General features: G+C 45.4%; 1 protein-coding gene across 2 annotated transcripts in view; it reads left to right on the top strand.

The window, feature by feature from the left end:
• Positions 1-6,429: 6,429 nt before the first annotated feature.
• The window catches only part of LOC116944863 (BMP and activin membrane-bound inhibitor homolog), a 34,843-nt gene continuing 19,669 nt past the window's right edge, over positions 6,430-21,603 (top strand). Inside the window, exon 1 of one of the 2 annotated variants that reach the window (XM_032958713.2) lies at positions 6,430-8,049. In XM_032958713.2, coding sequence (XP_032814604.1) covers positions 7,974-8,049 — 76 coding nt within the window. In that variant the 5' untranslated portion in view covers positions 6,430-7,973. The remainder of the gene's footprint in view (positions 8,050-21,603) is intronic. The other variant, XM_032958703.2, reaches the window with a different exon arrangement.

The following is a 21,603-nucleotide window of genomic DNA, read 5'->3' as shown; positions in this document are numbered from 1 at the left end:
AGTGAATGGATAGATGGAAATAAAAAAAATGATAACCTCCCGCAACAGAGGATGTCTGTTTTTATCAAACTGAATAATTCATTGTTGATGGTCTGGGCTGGAGCCGGTGTTGTGGTGACAGCAGCACTCTCAATGCGCCCTATTGATGTGATGGAAAGCAGATCCACCGGTGGCGCCCGCGCAGCATTACCTCCAATTACTGTAATTGTGGCCTCTCCGGTTACCCCAGGCACCCTCCTCGTGATGCCGCCTTCCCGACCACAAGCAAACCCAAGCCCGTCACCCATGTGCAGAGTGCTTCTACCGACTGGCCATGTGTAGTCTCGGTACACAGTATAGAGCCTTCATCTGGCTTCTTAACCTGTATCAGCAGTGGATGCTTTATTACGACCATTATAGTTACAGGTTTAACGCTGCACAGGCAAGTGAATATAAGGGCGTAATAACCCTATAAGAGTTATTTAAAGTGTCCAAATAAATCAGGCGGCCTGTCCTTGACAGTCCTGCGCCAGTGGTGGAATTTCACCATGTGCATGAAGGAGCCATACTTCATAAGACAATCACTGTTAACTACCAACAAAATGGTGAGACCGATTTATATTAACACCGGATAAGTGATGGGCTGAATGGAACGCTCTGCCACAGCCCCTCTCGACAATTTGAAGCAATGTAATAATGTTATTTACCTAGGCAAGCTCACAATCTCCAGACTCGTCTGCAGAATGGTGTTTGTGATATTTGTCTAATTCATGTTGAGCAGTGTGCTGCGTGTGGGTGGACACCAGAGAATAAAGAAAACCCAATCATTGTGAAGCAAGCAAGCAATCGTACCAGTACAGAATGCAAAATATTCTAGAAGTGTCTCTAGATGACTGAATATTCTCATGATCCGCTATCTTCACCTCTAACTCGCTGGATTGAATATGTGCATCACTAAATTCATACGAGCGTCAAGAACTGACCAGACGAAAGTTTCCAATGAATGGAAGGGTGAAATAGACTACACGAGCGTTGTAAGATGTCTTATGCTAAACCACACAGAGGCACCTTTCTACATTAACATTGCTACCTTCAGGCCAAACGTGAGAAGTTGAATTTGATCACAGTGTATCTTTATGCCTTCATAGCGCCAGTACAATCATTAGAAAATGCGTTCTAGCGTCAATGAATAGCGTTCGTGAGGATGTATCTCCTTGCCTGACTCCACTTTTGATAGTCTTACTTTAGTGTGCGTTACAGTAAGTACATGCTAATAAGGCTTTCGTTCGTGACAGCTTGGATATCTGTGTCGGTGTCATATGCATCAAATGCCTTAACTGTAATAGATTGGTATAGTTTGTACTTGTTTAGAATGTGGTTGGTCGTATGTATGTGGTCAATAATCGAAAAACTTTCTAAAACCAACTGGCTTTGTGAGGTTGGCCTCTACATTTTCCATGATTTAGTTTTCTAATGAACAGTTTATATACGTGCGAGAAGAGGCTAATGTGTATGTAATTATGTTTCCCTTTTTGAATATGGGAATGATTCCGGCATTCCACGATACGCACACTTTATTTCCGTGTGAACATTTAGTAAACAAGTCCACTCATTTTGATCCAAAGGCCCGTTGAATGATGCCCACAGCAATTCCGCATTACAATTCACGCCGGACGGTAACGACGTTGGGAAACATTTATCCAGCAGTGGTTACGAACATAGCTGCTGATGTTGACATGTCAACAGCGCTCGTCTCACAAGGTTACCAGGTAAAATCCTGGGCTGGTGTCATATCAATCCGTCATCCTTCCGGGGCTGGATACCCTATAAATGTGTTAGCCTCGGCCATAGAAAGGTTGAACTTCCAGCACTGGTTCACAACGGTAGACGGAGACCAGTGGGACCAGAACGTGGGGATGCTGACTCCTGACTATAAACAGACTGTGTGCAGCGCGTGTGTTGCGTGTCCGATGCTTAACGTAGCGGGGTGCCCGCTTGACTGCGTGACGCCGACCCTACCGCCTGATAAACAGGCGCCTGCCCGCATTGCTGGCATTTTTGTTAAACCCAACATTGCGATTAGTATTTCTCTCGCTCCTTTTGCACGAAATCCTCGTGATGCTGGCGATGTAGGGGATTACGGAGCAACGGCAGAGGGTGACAATGCGTTTGTCTACTTTGCTGTATGTATGCCTATTGCATAATGTGCACACATAGAGTCTATTATCCATGTTTTAAAGTATATATTTCGAGTTCAAAATTCTGGTCATTGTTAAATCTTACCTACCATAATTCCGGGGGTTGCTAATACAGATCCTACTTTGTGTGATTTAGGCAGTGATTGTTACATGTGCTTAATTGGCTACCGCCTTGAAAAGTGAAATTTCCATCATTGGCTAATGCGGAGCCACTACGATAGTCCTCACTCGGCGAAGCATTGGTTAACAAGGAAAGAAAAAGCGTGTATACAGCATGGATTTGAACCGCTTTCAAACGTGCGTTTGCGACTCCGGAAACCCTTTGATCCATTTGGGCATTTTTCGAGAGTAATCGTGCTCCCATTCAGGGTTTAATCAGATCCACCATCATTTCCATCTCCAGCATGCCTATATGAGCCATCGATAATATAATTAAACGGTCAGTGTAAAAAAAACTGTGCTAAATGGTATGCGTACTTAAATATTCATCGCGGTAAAACTGTGATCCTCTAAATGTGTTTTGCCCATTTTCACACGCACCCAGCTCCCAGCTGTGCGAAAGCCCCCATGACAAGAGGGGTGGGTATTTCATTGCGCGTGAGTGGTCGTGTAGCGCGGTTACCCCGCTGCGCAAGGAACCCGGTGACCCGAGTTCGATTCCCGCTCAGCCAACACAAGTGGCGCTTATCTGAACCGGTCATGGACCTCTCATAGGTCGACTCAGCCTCTAATGAGTAGCTGGTGTGGCGTGTACACATCAGCACGGGAGAGAAAAGGGCGGCTGGGCGTCGTGTGGATACCCACTGCCTTGTGTGCCGTGCCGGCCTCCATAGGTGCTTGCAAACAGTCATTACCCCAAAAGTATGTTCAGGCTATACGGGGGGGGGGATCTGTGTGGGGAGCGGCAGTGGAGAGGTTAGCACGCTGCTCAACGAAAACCCGGCGATCCCGAGTTCGATCCACAACAGCAATTGCAATTCCATGAAGTCCTCGACGTGCGAACGCCCGACACGAACACCCGTATACTTACGAACGAACTCCCATAAGGCATTTATGTGTTTAACCATCCGACGTGTGAACGCGAACTCGCACATGCGAACTGAACAGCGGGGACTATATATCGTTCATTGGAGCCATCCTCCGCGAGATGTAACGAGTCGCAGCATCCCGCTGGGAGTGAATGTTGGTCGATGCCAAGGCGCTGCGTGCAGCCCCGTGTGACGCCGACACCGACGCCGCCGCGGCCAGGTGTGTGACTGCAGGCGAGGCGTCACGCCCCGGGGTGGCCGTGCAAAAGTATGAGCTGTGCAGAGCGACAGGTAGCAGCAGTAAGTCATCATGATGTGTCTATCCACTCGTGGATGAAGGCCTCCCACACACACCGTCGCCACCACCCCCCCCCCCACAGCCCAGCACCACGACCGCACTGCGAAGCCGGCGACCCGAGATAGATTCTCGCTCACAGCCAACGCCAGTGACGATTACCCGAACCGATCCTGGACCTTCTGCAGGTCGACTCGGCCTCAAATGAGTAGCTGATGCGATAATGTAAATATCGCCACTAGGGAGACAAAGGCGGCCGGACGCGGTGCTGGACACCCACACCTTCCTGTGTCGTTCCGGCCTTCTTAGATGCTCGTCGCTATCCGCAATTGCCCCACCACTGTGTTAAGACTACACGGGGGGAGGTGGGGGGGGTCTTCGTCTTCAACCGTGGGTGTCCCACGTGGCGTTGCTAACGCTCCTCTCAATTTGAATGAGAGAGCTCTCTCTCGCAGAACGTGTCGGAGCGTGCAGCGTGTAACCACTTCTTTTGTGTGTGTGTGTGGATGAGACGGGTGTAAGAGGCAGGCACACGTGGGCGGGGGATGATGCGTACCGTGTGTCGAGCGACTCGCTAGTCTGGTGGAAAATAAAGCCGTTTTCTTCAGTGCAAGGCCCGCGGGCCACTAGCGGTCCCTGGTGGCCTTTAGTGCGGCCTGTGGCGTGCGGCCCCCGACAAAACACCGTGAAAACACCCCTGGCAGGCGGTGTAGCGGCCCTCACACCGATGTCTTATCGCCGAATGTGCCCCCCCCCCCCTGAAAACTAGTGAAGACGACTGCGCTTTCGGAATATGGAATTCCCACCTTCGGCTCAGGATCGCAAACGGAGATATGTTCCGTCCAGAGCAAAGTGTAATGATCCCGGGAGGCACATTTGACTGCAATACTCTGTGTGACGATGCTGCTGTTGGGACGCGGAAAACCCAGCACGCATTGGGGGGGGGGGGTGGGGGGTGGTGATGATGCACGCGCTTTGGCGCACACGTGCAGCAGACGCGCACCCACAAATCATGGCCGCTGTCGGCAACGGAGCACCTTGCGGGCAGCGGGCAGGTAGCGACTGGCGAATGAGTATCTTTAGGTATGTGTCTGTGTGTGTGTTTTTTTTTAAATACTGCAATTGAAACTAAGATTTGCTGGCTGGCTGACTGTCTGGCGGGAGAACTATGGATGGATGTAATGCCGATTTGAATGAGTGGAGATCGACAGCCAGGGTGACCGTGATGTGAACTCGCAACCCGATTGTGAGTCGCAATCTAACAACGGCGCTCCGCGGATTGTTGAGCAAATCACACTTTTCATAAAATCCACTGCTGAATGAGAACGGCATCCCCACGACGTACGCCTCCCCTGGGGACTATTTGACGGTACTTTATCGCGAAGGTCGCTTGAAGGCAGGAAGCAAACACGTAGAAGCGTCCAAAATACGTGGATTCTTCTACGTGCCTACGTGCTAAACTGACGTTGAAGCATATATATATACAGTACAACAATTTATTTTGTTTGCACTGCCGTCTGATGCAGACCACGTTAGTCCAGTAGCTGATAACGCCTGTCATGCGTGGTGGCCGCCCATCCAAACATTATCCAGGTACAAGCCTGCTTATCTTCCGAGATGTGGCGAGAAAGGGCGCATTCCGTATGATTTCGTTACATGTAAATATGCTTATCTGCAACGTATACAGTATACACCTAGTTACTTATGTCACGTTTAATCGTGAAAGGTATGCCTTTATCCATTATATCATGCCCTGAGAAATGTCCACATGATAAGCCACTTCGTTGAGCTATCATTTGGGAAAATTGCTGTGTAGATCATTGAGCCTTAACTGGTAAAATACAATTTTTGAGTTTAAGTTTAGGCCATATCGAGTCATCACCGGTGCATTGCTGCCGAGGGCGACGCTATAACTTCATTTCCTGGCCACGATGGCATTAAATGAACACTGTCATTCATGTATTTTCAAACCACACCCTCAATAACAGGCGGTTGCAACATTCAATGACAAGTAAAGTTGTGATCCTGATGAGGTTATCCTTGAATGCGAACGTATGCCGCGTCCATATATCGTCATTCTTGCCTCTAAACATAATAAATGAATCGCCAAATATGAATTGGGGGAAGAAAAAAAACAGATCTCGTCTGTGGTCTGAGTTACTCGTCCTTTGGTCACTGGAATCATACGCGAGGAATGGTAAAATAAACTGATAACACTCATAATGGGGAGGACATCCATTCAAGAGATGGAGCGATGAAATCAGCTCGATTACAGGTGCTAGGCGGATTGACATCGCATGATCGTGAGTAGCGGCGGCATCTTGGTGAGGCCTTCATCCAGCAGTAGATTTACCATGGCTGAAGACAAAACTGAAAATGTTATCTTATTGTTTCACGTAGTAATCTCTGGAATCAGGAACTCGCATGATGATGATTATTATTACTACTACACGATGTTGCACGTTTAAATCCCGGTTGGCTGGTCGATTCAGTCCATCCCCTCTCTACCACTGTCCATCCGGCATGCCTGGCCATCAGAATGTGGAACACAGACGGTTGACAAGCCGAGTGACGCTCACGTATTGCTAGAAAGAGGGGGCGATAAAATAACGACGCGTAACTCTTAGAGTTCCCTTTTTTTAGCGTCGCGTTCTCAAAACGTGCAGATTTAGGGTTTTAGTGTTTGAATGCACACGACCCCCCACCCCCTTTTTTTACCTTGCACATCGGATCATACTTCTGTGATACGATATACCATGCAGATTTCACTGGAGTTACGGTTAAGGTTCCGATCTTGATGTGAAACTTTCGCGAATGCAGGAATCCAGGTAGAAAAAAAATAGATCACGAATTTTCGATCGCCACACAAGCAATCGTCTTCAGGTGGGAGAGATTGCTTGTGTGGCGATCGAAACGTCGTGATTTATTATTACTATTTGTTCTACCTCCGTGACTTTACCGTAAGATTCCTATGTTCTACAATTATGGTCTCAGGGTTAACGAAGAAGCTATGGTAAAGAGTTACGCTTTGACCCATTCCTCTTTTTTTTTAGGCAACGTTGCAGTGTGTAGCGCGTTCAGTTCTCGGTTTAGCACTGCGTGGCACGAGCTGGTCGACGCGATGCATGGATTCCCCGTTTGATAGCAAACCACAGCAAGGGGGGAGCGGTGGCGGAGTGGCTGGCGCATTGCAAACAATCCTCGCGACCGACGCGCAGTGTGGAGAACTTCAGTCCAGCAGTGGATTGACAAAGCAACTGCAAACGGAAACGACATGCGTCTGCCTCCCTTTTTGTCGTACCGCATCCTACACACAGACACACACAACTCACGGCCAACACCAGTGACGATTATCTGAACCGGTACTTGCCACCCCCCACCCCCCCCCCCCCTAGGTCGACTCAGCCTCAAATGAGTACTTGCTGTGATGCGTGAATGAAAAAAACATCGCCACTCGGGGGAGACAAAGGCGGTCGGGCGTGGTGCTGGCCACCGCCCCCCCCCCCCCGCGTTGTACCGTTCCCGTCTTCATTCGGTGCTCGCTGACATCACTTGCCCCCACAGCCTGGAAAGGCTATACGGGGGTTGGGGGTGGTAGGAGGACCTTTGTCTTTGTGCAACGCGCACAGCCAAAAATCGTGCCCTCTCCCCCCTTACACCCCTTGCAGCCATCCCAACCCCCAACCCTGCCCCCCCAGCCAACGGAGCCCAACTTCCCATCCCTTTACCCCCCCACCACCACCACCAAATCCTCAGCTCTTGCATCCAACAGCAGCAGCAGCAGCGGCGGCGTTAGCCCGCATTTCGCCCGGAGCGTTAAGCGCATGCGTTGGTCGGGGAGGCTCTATATATGTGTGTGTGTGTTGTGCTGTACACGCATAGACAAGGATAGGCACACACATACGCAGGGAACTAACTCAGTGTGTGTGTGTATATTAGCGGAACTATATGTAAGTTAGCGCTGCCACAAAGGCTGGAAAAAGGAGCGCGACAAATTCGTAGGCTCCGCTCTGCACGGGCGTCATAGGAGGCTGTCAGCTGCTATACACACACACTACACATACACACACTGTGTGTGTGTATATATAGTGTCTGTCTGCACGCATAGCAAAGCGTGTCTACAAATGAATGCGCTGTGTTGTGAGAAGACGCGGGGAAAGGAGGGGGCGGGTCACGGGATAGGGGGCGCGTGTTTTTTTGTATTTATCACGGAGTTTTAAAGTGGTGCGTTGTTAGTTCACTTTAAGCAAGCCACACACAATCGCGGCATAGTTCGCGCGGGGAGCCTCTGAACGCCCGGCCAGGGCTGTACGCGTGCATCGTTCTCAGCTGGGCTAGGGTGCAGCAGGAAGAGGAGGAAGAGGAGGAATACGCTGCGTGTAGATCTGGACTTTGTTATCTATCACGCGCGCTTTGTCGACTCCGAGGCGCGGAGAGCCAGCCGTGCGCGCTGCATCCGCGGAGACCGCAACAATGGAGCGGCTGCTTGGATTCTGCTACGTGTGGCTGCATCTGGACGTGTTCACCCTCCTCCTGGCTGCGACTAAAGGTACCGCAACAAGTAACCTGGCGCGCACGCGCAGCGCAGCGTGCATCCGCGTGGGCAGCGGTGGTGCAGCGCTTGGAATAGCCGGCCACCCGACTTCGAGTCCCAGCCACGGCTGACATCGGTGGCGAATGATACCTGGCCGTGCCTGCGCCTCGCCATGGTCGACGCCGTCCTTTCACGAGTGTCTGGGTGGTTTGTTGTTAACATCAGCACTAGGGAGACAAAGGCGGCCGCGGTGTGGTTCTGACCCACATCGCATCCCATCGTGCGCCGTGAATAGGTGCTACCGCACATTACTTGCGTAACAGGCTGTGTGGGCTATGCGGGGTGTCTTTGTGACACGACACGAGACGCAGTCATACAAAATCCAGGTAGCATTCCAGTATATACAACAGGGATCTGTTGCGTCTGTGTTTGAATGTGAACTCGATCATCCTTCGGTTGACTCGGCTATACATCTAAAGTGCCTGCTGCAGCAGCAGTGTCATGTGCATCAGCGCTGTGAAGTATGGGTTGGCAGCCGTGTTCCCCTTCTTCATAGATGTTCGCTGACAGCTTCTGTCTAACAATCTACAGGCTGAAAATGAGCTGTCGTGCAGTTCAGTTCTCACTTCCGTGGTTGTTGATGACTTTAGTTCTTTGTGTATATATGCGTTTCCGCGGGTGTACACTTACAGTCCATAGTAATGTATTCTAGACACCGATAGAAATACACTGTGCTAAAATACAAGCCCTATCCATTGGCGAAGCCTCAGTCAACCTGTGTGGTCAAGTATGGTCAATCAATAGCACCCACGATCGACATGTTGTGGGCAGCCTTTATCCAACAGTGGATTTATAGAAGATTGCAAACGTTACGATTCATTTGTCTGCACATGAGTCGTGTTTAGAAAAGAGTTCAGACTTGTGGGTAACTTAGTGAAATATGTCATTTTAAGGATCGGGTTAGTATTAGGTGCGGGTTTTAATGGTAAGGGTAGCGTTTATGCAAATACAACTTTTATTTTATGAATAATTCTACTCCAAAAGATTAGTCTCAGTGCGTTGTCATCTGGTCATGATGTATTGTTAAGGAAGTCATTTGTAGACTATGAAATGATTAGAAATATTCCGATGACTGAACCGGTTTTTTTAGTGTGTCGTTGGATCGTGTGCAATGCAGTTTCTCTCAGTGTCATCTCCCAAATAAAAATATGTGCATGTCATTTTTTTTAATCATGTGCGTGATGCACTTAGTTTACTTACTCATCGCATGGGTATGCCAACATTACCAAGTGTAAAATATCTGAAAATCACTTGGAGTAAAGTTAGCTTCAAATGCTATTTTGTTGTTTGATTTTGAATTAATAATGACAACACTACTGGCACAACCATTTTACATTTATCATTTTCTGAAGAATACTACATTATATATCATAATCAAGTGACTTTTTAGAAATATCAATATTACATAGTCCACTGTGCTGTACACGCTCTAGATTAATTACTGGGACAGTGCGTTCAAAATAACTTCATGATTTAATGCATCACAGGGTCAATTTGTCTTCCACTCATGTTAATATACTAATACAAAAATCTACTAATAATGCCAAGGGTAATGTATTTGCATCAGCATATACAACTCCATGCCGTTATTTATTTACTCTTTTGTTATTTCGGTAAAGTCACGTAGAAAGACATTAAAGAATAATAGAATACGACGTTTCGATTGCAACACAACCAGCCATCATCAGGTACAAATGAATGAGAAAACATAAAAAACAACTTGGAAATATAGTGCAATACAACACAGAGAGTCGGCCAACCAAACGGTCAACACCCCACCTGGTTGATTACGTTCTTCCCAAGATTGCTAAATTTGAGAGCGATACAAAACATAGACACGGAGACACACAGACAGACACACAAGCAGGGAGAGACTCACACAGAAAAAAAAACCGAGAGAGACAGACACATAGGCACAAAGAAAGACAACGTCTCTGTGTCGAGGGCTTAAATAGAGAGAGAGAGGGGGGGCAGAGGGGGAGTTGTGTGGAATTCCTGCCCATAGGGGACGGACGAGCTGGACCCTGGACTTCTAAACAAACAAGCACAGAGCTTTGTTTTGTCTCGCTCTCAAATTTAGCAATCTGGAAGAACGTAATCAACCAGGTGGGGTGTTGACTGTTTTGTTGGCAGACTCTCTGTGTTGTATTGCACTGTATTTCCAATTTTTCTATGTTTGTTTCTCATTCATTTGTACCTGATGATGGTTGCTTGTGCTGGAATTGAAACGTCGTATTATATTATTATTTTATTTCTTTCTACGTGACTTTACCTAAAGAACCAAAGAGTAATTCCTGCAGTCACGAAAGCTTTGAATCTAGTTTGTTATTTAATTACTTAAAGATTTTATTAAAAATCCAAGGTTTTTCTCTCCGCCTTTAAGTAATGCAAATTGTTGTAAAATCAATGCCCTGCGTTGTAGAGACAAAAACAGAGATTGATTGGCTCCGTGTTGTGATTGACAGCGGAACATTACATTGGCTTGGTGTCTCCTCCCTGCCGTGGCTCATTACGCTCTATGCCTGCATCGCTGCCCTTTCAAATGCAGGGGAGGTGTGCACTCTCAGCCCAGTCGATATCTTGCAGGGGCGTGTGTATAGTCTTCCCTCAATCAGCCTGGCTCCAGACGGGCTCTGTAATGTCTGGCCTGAAAATGTATGATATAGTACAGGAACAATAATACTAATAATAATGCGTGGTCTGGTGATGCTTCTTCGTGGCTCACAATTTGCGAGGTCGTGAGTTTAAATCCCAGCCAATGGTTAACTCAGCCTATAATCTCTCTGAGGTTGTCTATGGAGAAACCGTGGCAGCCCCCTCCATAGTAATGTGGAATTTCCAACATCAGAATAGCTGCCTGTGAGGTTGAACAGTATTTCTTTATTTTACATTTTTTTATCAAAAAATAATTTCATATACTGAAAATGTTCCCCTCTCATCTCGTTGTCCAGACTTCAGCTTTAAGGAATTCTATCTGAGACACAAAAACACTTTTTGTTTTTGTTGAGTGAGCCTGCCAAACTGAATTTGAAACGGTCCCAATTCCAGACACTTTGCAGATGTCATCAGAGTGAATGAAGAGAGCTGTCGTTGGTGAGAGACACACAGCCGATTTCATGCTCTTTTGCAATGGTCATAAAAGCTGCACTCATAAATACTGCAATGCTGCAGTGCACTGCATGTCAGAAATTACATTTTATTTCTAGCAAATTGTTTTTATACTGTATTCACGTTTAACGATGTCTCAAGATGTGTGACAGATTAATGTGATGGCACAATATTTTAAAACATCAGGGTTAAGGCACGAATTGTTCACTCATGTAACGTATATTGGAATAATATCCGTGGCAAAGTTCTCAACTCACAATTTAATAGTTGCAAAGTTAATTCCGGTTAGTGGCAGACTCAGCCCATTATCCCACCTAGGGTGATACAATTATGACTACTGTAGTGAGTTCAACTGAGTCGCAGATGTAGATTTGGAGGCAACACATTTATTTAACTACAACACACGGGGTAACTTCCCCCTTAACAGAATAACAACCTGTGGTGGTGACCACCAGGCTAACTACACTAATTACAACATAGCTAGCTACTACGGACCGGGACCAACAGCTCGGATCCAGGTCCACGTGTTGGAGACTCGTTGAACGTAGAACGTAGACGAAGGTTTCTTCCAGGATGAACAACAACAACCCCGGTCCCTCTCGGGACCCGGCTTATATTCTCTGCGGCGTGGCCGGCTCCGCCCTTGGCCACGACCACCTTCCAGAATCCTCGGGCAGGATTTGGATCCCAACCACGTGACCCCCCTAGCCCCCACTTGGGGTCCATTTGTAGACTTAACTGGTCACGTGTCCTCTCGGGTCAACCAGAGTGTCATGGCCTTTAGTAACGGCCGGCACTCCCACACCCTGTCCTGTAGGGCTGGCACTGCACGCCAAGCGTGGTGCCACCCAGCGCTCTCAATCAGCACTCACTGGGCCCCTCTAGGGCCGGTACTACACCCACACCCTTGTGGTATCCGCGATGTCGTTACACTGCACGCCGTGCCTCTCTAGGGCCAGCACTGCACAGTGGCATCCCGCGATGTCACTACACTACCATAAGAATGTGTTAGATTGTCAGGATTCAGTCGGAAGCAGATCTACTCTCGGTTGAAAAGGTAGCTAAAGGAACACGTTAGAACCAGGCACAATCCATTGGGATAATGTCTGTTCGTCGAGTACTCAACGTCCCCACAATCAAATTAGTGCTTGGCATTGCTCATCTGTCACCGTTGGTAGAAAGTCCATGTTTCTATGGCGGGGAATATTGTGTGGGCTATTTTATACCAATCGAGTTTATTTTTCTGGTTGGTTAAGTTGAAAATGGACCTGCGCTGGATGCTCAGTGCTGGTGACTTTTTGTCCTTGTGTCGGGAGCTTTAATTGCCGGTTGGATTGGAAGCCTATTCAGATATCGGTTTCAGGGGTTTAGCTTTTGGGATCGCTATTATCTTTACGGATACGATTCTTGACAGCATGCTATCCATTCTGAATAGCATATACAGTATATAGTACACGCATATTGCCAGCAATGTTTGGGTGGGGTGGTAATAACTTTGTAATCTCAACAGATATTTTTTTTTTAACCACTCTTTCTAAAGTGCACGGGTTAGTGTAACCATAAAGTGTCCATGTAAACACGTGCGGTGGTGCTCATTTCCCTGGGCATCCCTGAGTCAGCTGTGTAAGTTCCACATTTGGTCTACTTTTATCTTCGTGGATTGTTTTACAGTACTCATTGGATTTATCTCATCAGAACCAATATATCATCTTTCGAGTGAATTATTTACTACGTAAATGTAGAATATGGCAAATTCAGCCTTTTTATATGGCCCAGATGAATTTTGAGCTTACAAAATTACCTTTTAAAAATGTTATGATGGAACGTAGTTACTACTTTTGCCATTGGGATTAATGAGAGGACCTACATTATAAATTCCAACCAATCATAATCCACAACTGGACGAAGGCCTCCCTCACACCATGGGGTTTTGGCTATACTTCTCCACACTGGTCAGTGCGGATTGGTGAGGGGGGGAAGGAGGCAGGACCAGTTCTGATATTACTTTTCATCCTCGCAGCAGCGGCTTTTGGTTGCTCGTCGAACTAAGGCGGTTACTGCATCGCCTGCTTTCAGATGCGCTTCTGCGGCCATCTGAAACACTCTTCCTTCCGATATTAGGAAGCTACTGGAGCTATGCACTTTTAAACCGAGATTGAAAATTCATTTTTTACAACTGCTTTTTGTGGTTAGTTTTTTGCCCTTCCCCCACATCTCCGATTAGCACGGTTGGCTACGTACGGTGTGAAAAAAAGTCCAAAATACATGCATACATTGCCACTGAATTTAGCCATGGCTTGACTTTGAATCACCATGACGCAGCATGCGAAACATATTATCACCGATCCACCCACGGTAACTCGCTAAATGTGAATACCTCACTTGATTTGACGTTTCCAAGAAGAGCTTCAAGTCGGGCTACCAGTACCACTGACTGCAATCCTGGACATGAACTCCCTTTTCCACCCAGCCACAACCATTGTTTTTCATGGAGCCATGCAGTTCTCCAGCTACTGTGCCGTGCGACATTAAGTTTAACTCCGAATGATTGGCAACGTTTTCTCTGCCGCACTGTGTGGTGTGCTGGGCCAGTAATTGTTCCATGCAAGTGTGAAACTGATGAACAGCAACACGCCGCCCTCCGTTTAGCGAGCCTGACCTGGACAGTGGGCACCACGCGTGATTTATGTGACGCTAACCGCGTCCAAGCTTGTGGCTACCGCCGCCGCCGGAGTGGCGGGCGGTGAATTTCCGACAAAATAACGCTCTGTTCTCTCGCAGCATATATTTTTTTTAATATGTGTGTGTATATATATAATTTTCAGAGCGTGCAAACGTATTTTTTTTAATTGCCAAAATCCTGCAATTAGCAGAAAACGAATAAAACGTTTCTAATGAAAAGTAAATGTTCTAATATTTACTGTGGCTGCTTGTCAAGCGTGACGACAACGGAGTTGTGAGCGTGCGGTTGTGACGTGCGGTGGGGCTGGAACGAGCATAGCTGCTCTTAACTTTCTTTCCACATTCAGCTTGCGGCCCACGCCGTAACTCATTTCCCTTGGCAGCACCGGCTGGGTGATTGTGGATTCAGGGGATTGTGGATTCAGAGGTCAACGTCCCAAGGAAGGCAGCGGGTCACAGTAGCGTTGAGCACTGCATTAAAAACCCATTGCCCTTCCGCTTAGCGGGCGTTGGTTGCTCGGCGTTCGCACGAGAGCACAAAATCCACACCAAGCAAAACGCTTTCGGGAAAACAAGTACACTTTTATGGAAGTAGGAAAAGGAAAATGGCACAATGTTTTCCTTTGGGGCACGTAAGTGTTTCACTCGGTTCAAGTTTGTGGGCTGGAATTTCCTGCCGTGAAAACGTTGAGAAATGGCTACAGTGAAAAGAGCCAGACCACACGGAACGGAGACCCTACCTGTGCGGCGCACAATGGGAGCTGTGTTGAACATGAAAAGGCAAGAAGATCACAGCCACCAGGCAGAATATTAAATAAGCCACAAAAGATAAAAATATATATAACGTGCCTAACTAATAAAATACGTCAGTCCAAAAATATGCATTCAAATGATGCCGATACAATTGATTGTATTTGGATTTTCTGAAGGAAAAAAAAATCCTAATTCTACGCCCTTGGTTTTTACGTTTATCATTGGAGTAACTCAATATACATATTGTAAGTAACTATGTGTGTTTTGTGAAATTAATGTACGCTGCTTGTGCGGATGTGTTCCTTGTGGATGCTTGATTCAATGGCTTACATTGTGGAATTGTTTCCACTGTTTATGCTGAAAACGCTTTTGGTTGAAAATGCTCTTCTAGACGTGTGCTCGAAACGACTCTTTATTTTTAGTCGAAGCACATCACAATTTTGTCTGTGCAGTGTAAAGGGTAGAATATCAGGAAAAAAATAAATCACCTCATTATATACTGTCACAAATCAAGACGTTGGGTGTAAAATTAGCATTAAGCTGAGCTGCTTGAACTTACATCGGACGATATTAAAGACTGTGGTTGTTGTGGTCACAATTATTTATGGTGCCACGACGTTTGTCATCCTAAACTTTGAATACAGAAAACAGCTCTGGCATCGAATGGGGCCGTCTCTTGTATCATGATCGACTGGGCAGCTGCTTTTGTTGCTTGAGTTTGTCTCTTCATCGAAACAAGGTGAGGTGCCAAATTGTATTCGTAAAACTCTTGCAGGGGAAGCTTTGTTGTTAGCCTTTTGCCCGTCCAAGGGCGGGTGTAGTGCAGTAAATCTGAAACTTGCAAGCGAAAATCAGACCGCGACGTGATATATTCATGGCATCCATTCGTGTGCAATTTGTAAGGCCGCGGTGACATAGACTTATTTCATTTTAAGGGTATAACCCCTTGTTGATAATGACGTCCTTTTTACTTTGATGTCTCAACAACAGCGTTACTGAGATCACGTGATGACGTGAGGGTTCTGCCTTTGTAGTGAGGGTTGTCAGTTGACGCCGAGGAGGGGGGAGGAGGCGCCTCGCCCCCCCCCCATGTGGAGTGACGTCACCCGCTAATTATTATGAATGGGGGGGAGTGTCCATTTGGAGAACGTCACGTTATGATGGGAGCTGTTCGATGTTGAGTTACGTCACCTGCTCATGATTATTAATGAGGGGGGCTGGTGGGCGTGGAGTGACGTCACGAGCGATGCACACAGGCATTCTTGGCTCATTATAGTAGGTAATAATAATGGCGGGAGGGGGGGGGGGTCCATTTGGAGGACATCACCTGCTCATGAATATTAATGAGGGGGGCTGGTCGATGTGGCGTGACGTCACGAGCGTTAAGGACATTCCTGGGTGATTATAGTCGGTATAGTTGTGCAGTGGTGGTGGTATGCAGTGTGGATGAGGGTCCAACAAACACGTATTCGTGCGTGGGGAGGTACTCCTCTCTATTAGTTACTCTGAAACAAAGGTGGACGTTCCACGATCCTCAAAGGGCAATCAACGTAGTTTTCCCACGAAAAATACTGTCCTTATTTTATCTGCCCTGGAGGGATGATGGACTGAGGCAGGTGCTCTGCCACAGTGCTACTTCATATAATTTGAGAGTTTTGTGCCCACACAGTTTGTGGACTGATGGATTTCCTTGAATAAATCATTGGTGATTCCCTGCAAAAATTCTCAATTTAAATATAAACTTCTTGTAAACTAAGTAGCAGTATAGGATTTGCGTTGTATGCTAAATTGTTTTGAAAGTATTTTTTTTATTTAAGTACCATAAATACAATACATTCCTCTTTTGTTTTGCAAACACTGATGCAGGCGTTTAGAATTTAGTTATGTATTGTTTTGTGCGCTATGTAGGTGTGTTCAACTTTTTTCACACAGTACGTAGCCAACCATGCTAATCAGAGGTGCAGTCTCGGAGGGTATATCAAGGAAGGTTTATCGTAAATCTAGGAGGGTATATCAAGGAGGGTTTATCGTAAATCTAGGAGGGTATATCAAGGAAGGTTTATCGTAAATCTAGGAGGGTATATCTTGCATTCAGAAACAATAGGTGTTTGTAAAAAGAAGGGTAATATTTGTCCTGTGTATGTAATGTGTGATCTATTTTAAAAGCAATACTATAAGTACTTCCTTATTCTATACATGTTGTGTTTTTTGTTTTTGCCAGTTTGGCAGACAAATAAGGTTGCGATAACATTATTTTCGGAACATGAAACGTATTTAATCATATTTGTTTAATTGACTATACGGATATCTCTCGGGGATGGCCTCGTGGCTTTAACCTGTTGTTCTTTCTGCTTTCATTTTGAAGAGTAAAACAAATCGCTATACTAAAGCTGATATACAGCAAATAGTGCAATGCCAATGGGTTACCTAACACTGAAATGTATACAAAATGTGAAACACAGCATTTTATAACGTATTTACAGTTGTTATCCTTCCAGGTAAATCAAATGATTACCACTTTTATACAGTCAACAGTAATCGTCAAAAGAATAAACTGGCTCTGACCATGCATATTTGTGAAGTCCCACACTCGTCCAGGGCTACCAGCAAGAGAATTGTGCTGTCTTAATGCTCGTTTGTGCATGACACGATATTCTTGCTGTGCATGCATAGGTCGGCGAACCGACTTGCTACATTATCTCCTTCAGACATCTTACTTGGTAGAGCTGGATGATTTGATTCCAGTTGTGGAACAGTAATGTCTGAGGTTAATCGTGCTGTGTTATTCACAAGTGTGCCAAATATTAATTAGTCAATGCATTATATTTATAACCAATCATCACCAATTGAAATACCTTCAAGACGATATGCAAAAATATATATTTTGTAAATGCACCCACCAGTACATTCTTTTAATTCATAATTGCCAATGGTTGCATGGGTTTCCCTTGTTAATTATATAGTGGATATGAACTGACCCTTACCTGGTTAAAGAAAGGACGTAGATTGACACACCGGATGCCCCATCTAAAACATAGTCAATTTCCCAGGATGCATTATTGGCGCGCTGAGCTATACGTGCTTTCAGTGCCCTAATGGAGCATCGCGCTGGCTCTGCGGTGAATGATGGGTCAATTAATTACCACAAGGACGTATTGGGTGTGTGGTTCCTGTGTGCTGTGTGTGGGTGTGCACGTAGCCTGCGTGTTTGTGAGTGTGTGCTTTTGTTTGGGGAGCGATAGTGTCGTGGTTAGCGCAGTGCACTGTCGACACTGGTGACCTGAGTTTGATTCCCACTCACAACCAACATTGGTGATAGATATCTGAACTGGTCCTGGGCCTTTCCTAGATCGAATCTGCCTCAAATTAGTACCTTAGCATGGTTTGTAAACATCAGCATTGGGAGGTCAAAGGTCGTGTTTACCACCGACCCCCTCGTGCGCCACACAAGCCTAAGTGGGCGCTTGCTAACAGCACTTACCCCAACATTATATTTGGCTATACAGGGATCTTTGGTCTTCGTGTATTCCAGCGAATTTGAAGCCATCTGGGATGTGTTGTAATTGTGGTTTTATTGATCACCACCCTTCTGTTGCTACGCTGCCCACATGGTCCGCTGCAATCACCCACAACGAGCATCAAACATAACACCCAGCTGTATTTAGTGGTAAAGGCTCACCCTTAATTTTTTTAATGAATAATAAATAACATGTTACATGGCTTTGCATGAATAAGTAAATTACATTCACATCGAAGAGTTAGCCAGGATATCAGCTGCAGCCTCAGAGGCAACAGCTCTTTTGCCACATTCTTCAAAATCCATGGAATGAATATCAAGGCCTTCATGTTGTCATTCTTATCATCATGAGGGGCTTTTCCATGGCCGTGAATATCGATGTTCCTAATTTTTTTCAAATGCATGAGTCAGCTACTGGCGATGTATTAATGAGACGAGCGTGGTGATATTTTAGACAACGTTTTAATGTGCACTTTCCACAGCGACCAGTGGATCTACTTATTTGCATCGATGTATTTTCCTCATGCTTGTAGCACCATCACGTTAGAACTTGCAGCAAAAATTGGCTCCTGAGTGTAAAATATAATTGTTGTTTTAAAAAAATGCCATGACCTAGGAAACACGAGGACTTTATTTACCAAGTCATCGTCGAGGCGCCCACTGCAGTAGCAGCGACGTGCCCAGCAAAAATTCCAAAACTCCACTTGGGAGGGTGGCCGTGGGGGCAGACCTAATTTGAAGGAAGTAGAGCCCCTCCCTTGCTAGGATGGTAAACACTGCGCCTTAATTCTCCATTCGAAGTGGAATGAACATCTCAGGAATGCCAAGTGATTTTGTTTGCTTTCTCTCGGTACATTCACCTCTCTGTCTCCCCCCATACGTTGCCACACAGCCATTTGGGAGGCCTACCCTATGCACAATTTGGCCAGGTGTCGCTGTGGTTGGAGCACTTAAAATAAGAACGATTGCGAGTTCACATCTTGGTTGGATATTGACTCTGCATTGACAAAACAAGTACTGTACTGCTTTATGGGAGGTTAGTGGTGGTGGTTCTGGAAAGACAGTCATCTCTGGCATAAGAAAGTGAGATTTCAACACAATGTATTGAGTTAAATATGGAGACATGATTACGGTGTATTGATCATACAAACAAGGATGTATTGAACTCATCATCACACAGTAATGTAATGGCAAGGTAAAACGAGGCATGTGGACAAACGCTTGTGATCCAGTGTCTAAAAGGCTGAGTTGGTGGATCGTGCCAAGTTCATTCGACTGAGACACCCATCCTGCAGAGTCCATTGAGGCTCTTGTCGTTGGCAGTACAGCAAGTAGATTCCTTGTTTCCCTGTGTTGGGTTGGTTATTTCCTTGTTTGTCCCCGTTTTCTCTCGGCTCTCCACATTCCTCAAAAAGCGAATTTGTTCAAAGAAGAATCTACCAAACATGCCAAGCAGGACACTAGTTCCTGTGACTCGCCAGGGTAAACAAATAAATAAAATATGTGTAAGTGCTCCCAGCGTATAATCTCACAAAAACAGACATAACAATGAGGAGGGCCTATTTTTTTTATATGTCAAAAAACCATACTGGCACAAACAAAAAATATAATGAGGAATGTGGTGATTTTAAGTAAGACTGTAAAATCCAATTTCTAGTGAGGCACCACCTTATTGTCAGAACCTAAGTTAGTTATGAATGGGACTTTCCTCCAGTCAAATGTATTCTTACGCAACGTTGAACAATTTGCGTTTGCTGTATCTTAGCCAATGAATGCATATCCACTAAATATACAAACAAACATTTTAAAAGGACCTGCACATTGCAATAATTATTTTGTTTTCTTTATTACCTCATGTTTTGTAAACACAATGTAATTATTGTGTATAGTCCATTACATATTTTTAAATGTGCTCTAATTGTACCCAATGGCCACTAGGTATTGACACGTTTTTGCAGATATTTTATGCTCCAGAACCAAGTGCTGTGGACAGTCATAACAGGTCCCTGCAGGGTGGGCTGGTAGGAACATTGGAATTTTGCGCAATTTTATTTTTACACCCCAACAGCACGAGATTTTACTTCGTTAAAGTATTGAAAGGGGACGGACGGACGGACACATTAATCTATTGCAAACTGGTACACTCAGTTTACAACTTTGTTCCTACCAGTATTAGCTCACCGCTATTTATTAATTGAAAATTGACGAAACCACCTGGATTGACGTGTTTGTGGATTACAGCAATTCATGATTCTAAGCTGGTCAGACAATGGCATTGTGCTAACATTTGTTGTACCGCAATTATGCTGCTCAGTTGTTACGTGCCATGTGCACAATTGTACGGCTGGTTCAAATCAGACGTTTATTATTCTCATTACGCGAGTGACACGTGTATGTCAATAATGCACCAATATTTTTCGATTTAAAGCTTTTGTGACTGCAGGGATTCATATTCTTGGTTCTTTCGGTAAAGTCACGTATGTTTTATTTGTATTATTTTATTATTTCCCTTCTACGTGATTTTACCGAAAGAACCAAGAATATGTACCAATATATTTCAGATTCGTCAAATAATTGAAAGAGATATCTGCTATTCACACCGCATTGACATTGATACTTATTTTTTTATTCATATTTTTTCGCTTTGCATTGTGCAGATGCATGTTGAGGTGTACTTGTGAGTACAGTTCAATGTATCCCTTGAAATATATTTGGTGATACTGCATTGGCAGTGGTGCACAAGCACAGATAATAAGACAACACGTTTGTCAATGAATAATTATATAATAAATAACATTTTGAGCATTGGTCCTATTTCATAGAAATGGCCTTTCATGTGTTATGAAGAAGGGCCATTGCCCAACACATTGTCTATTATATTTACATTTTCCATTTCTAACTGTCTTTATATGTCTCCCTTGCTCGAAGAGCTCGTGAATCTCTTGATAACCTTATAGAGTACATTACCAAACGCACCTGCTTGCAATGAAGATGTTTGATGTCTCTCTGAGATGTGGAAAATAACAATGAATCATGCATAAAGCCAACAGAGCTAGTAATGCAGCAAGAGCGGAGAAGGTTGGGAGGTTAGGTGGGGGTCACTGTGAGGTTTGGGAAAAGAGTTTGAACATAAAGTGCGAGTGTGGAAACGTCTAGAGGGTTTTCCTTCCAGCGTTTCGCAGCCTCGAGTAATTTAGTACGTGCAGCAAACACCGCCTCGAGAGGCCACCACTGCAGAGTTTGCAGTGTTGACGAACATTGCTCGGCGGGCAAAATTTGTAGCACCTCTATGAGTTAAGGTCATTCAAGGACAAAACTATTGTTTTACTCGCCGACTGCTCACGCTTGTTGTAAACCTCAGCTGTGAGATTGTAATTAATAGTAGTAAAAGCAGGACAAGTCAAAGCCGTTTGCATGGCTTTCCCCGTTTTTCACTTGTCTCTTAGCTA

This window comes from Petromyzon marinus, chromosome 2 (assembly GCF_048934315.1).
Source record: "Petromyzon marinus isolate PM22_M1 ecotype Great Lakes invasive population chromosome 2, UKy_Petmar_22M1.pri1.0, whole genome shotgun sequence".
Taxonomy (NCBI): domain Eukaryota; kingdom Metazoa; phylum Chordata; class Hyperoartia; order Petromyzontiformes; family Petromyzontidae; genus Petromyzon; species Petromyzon marinus.
Note: the sequence above shows the minus strand (reverse complement) of the source record. Positions and strands in the feature narration are given on the sequence as shown.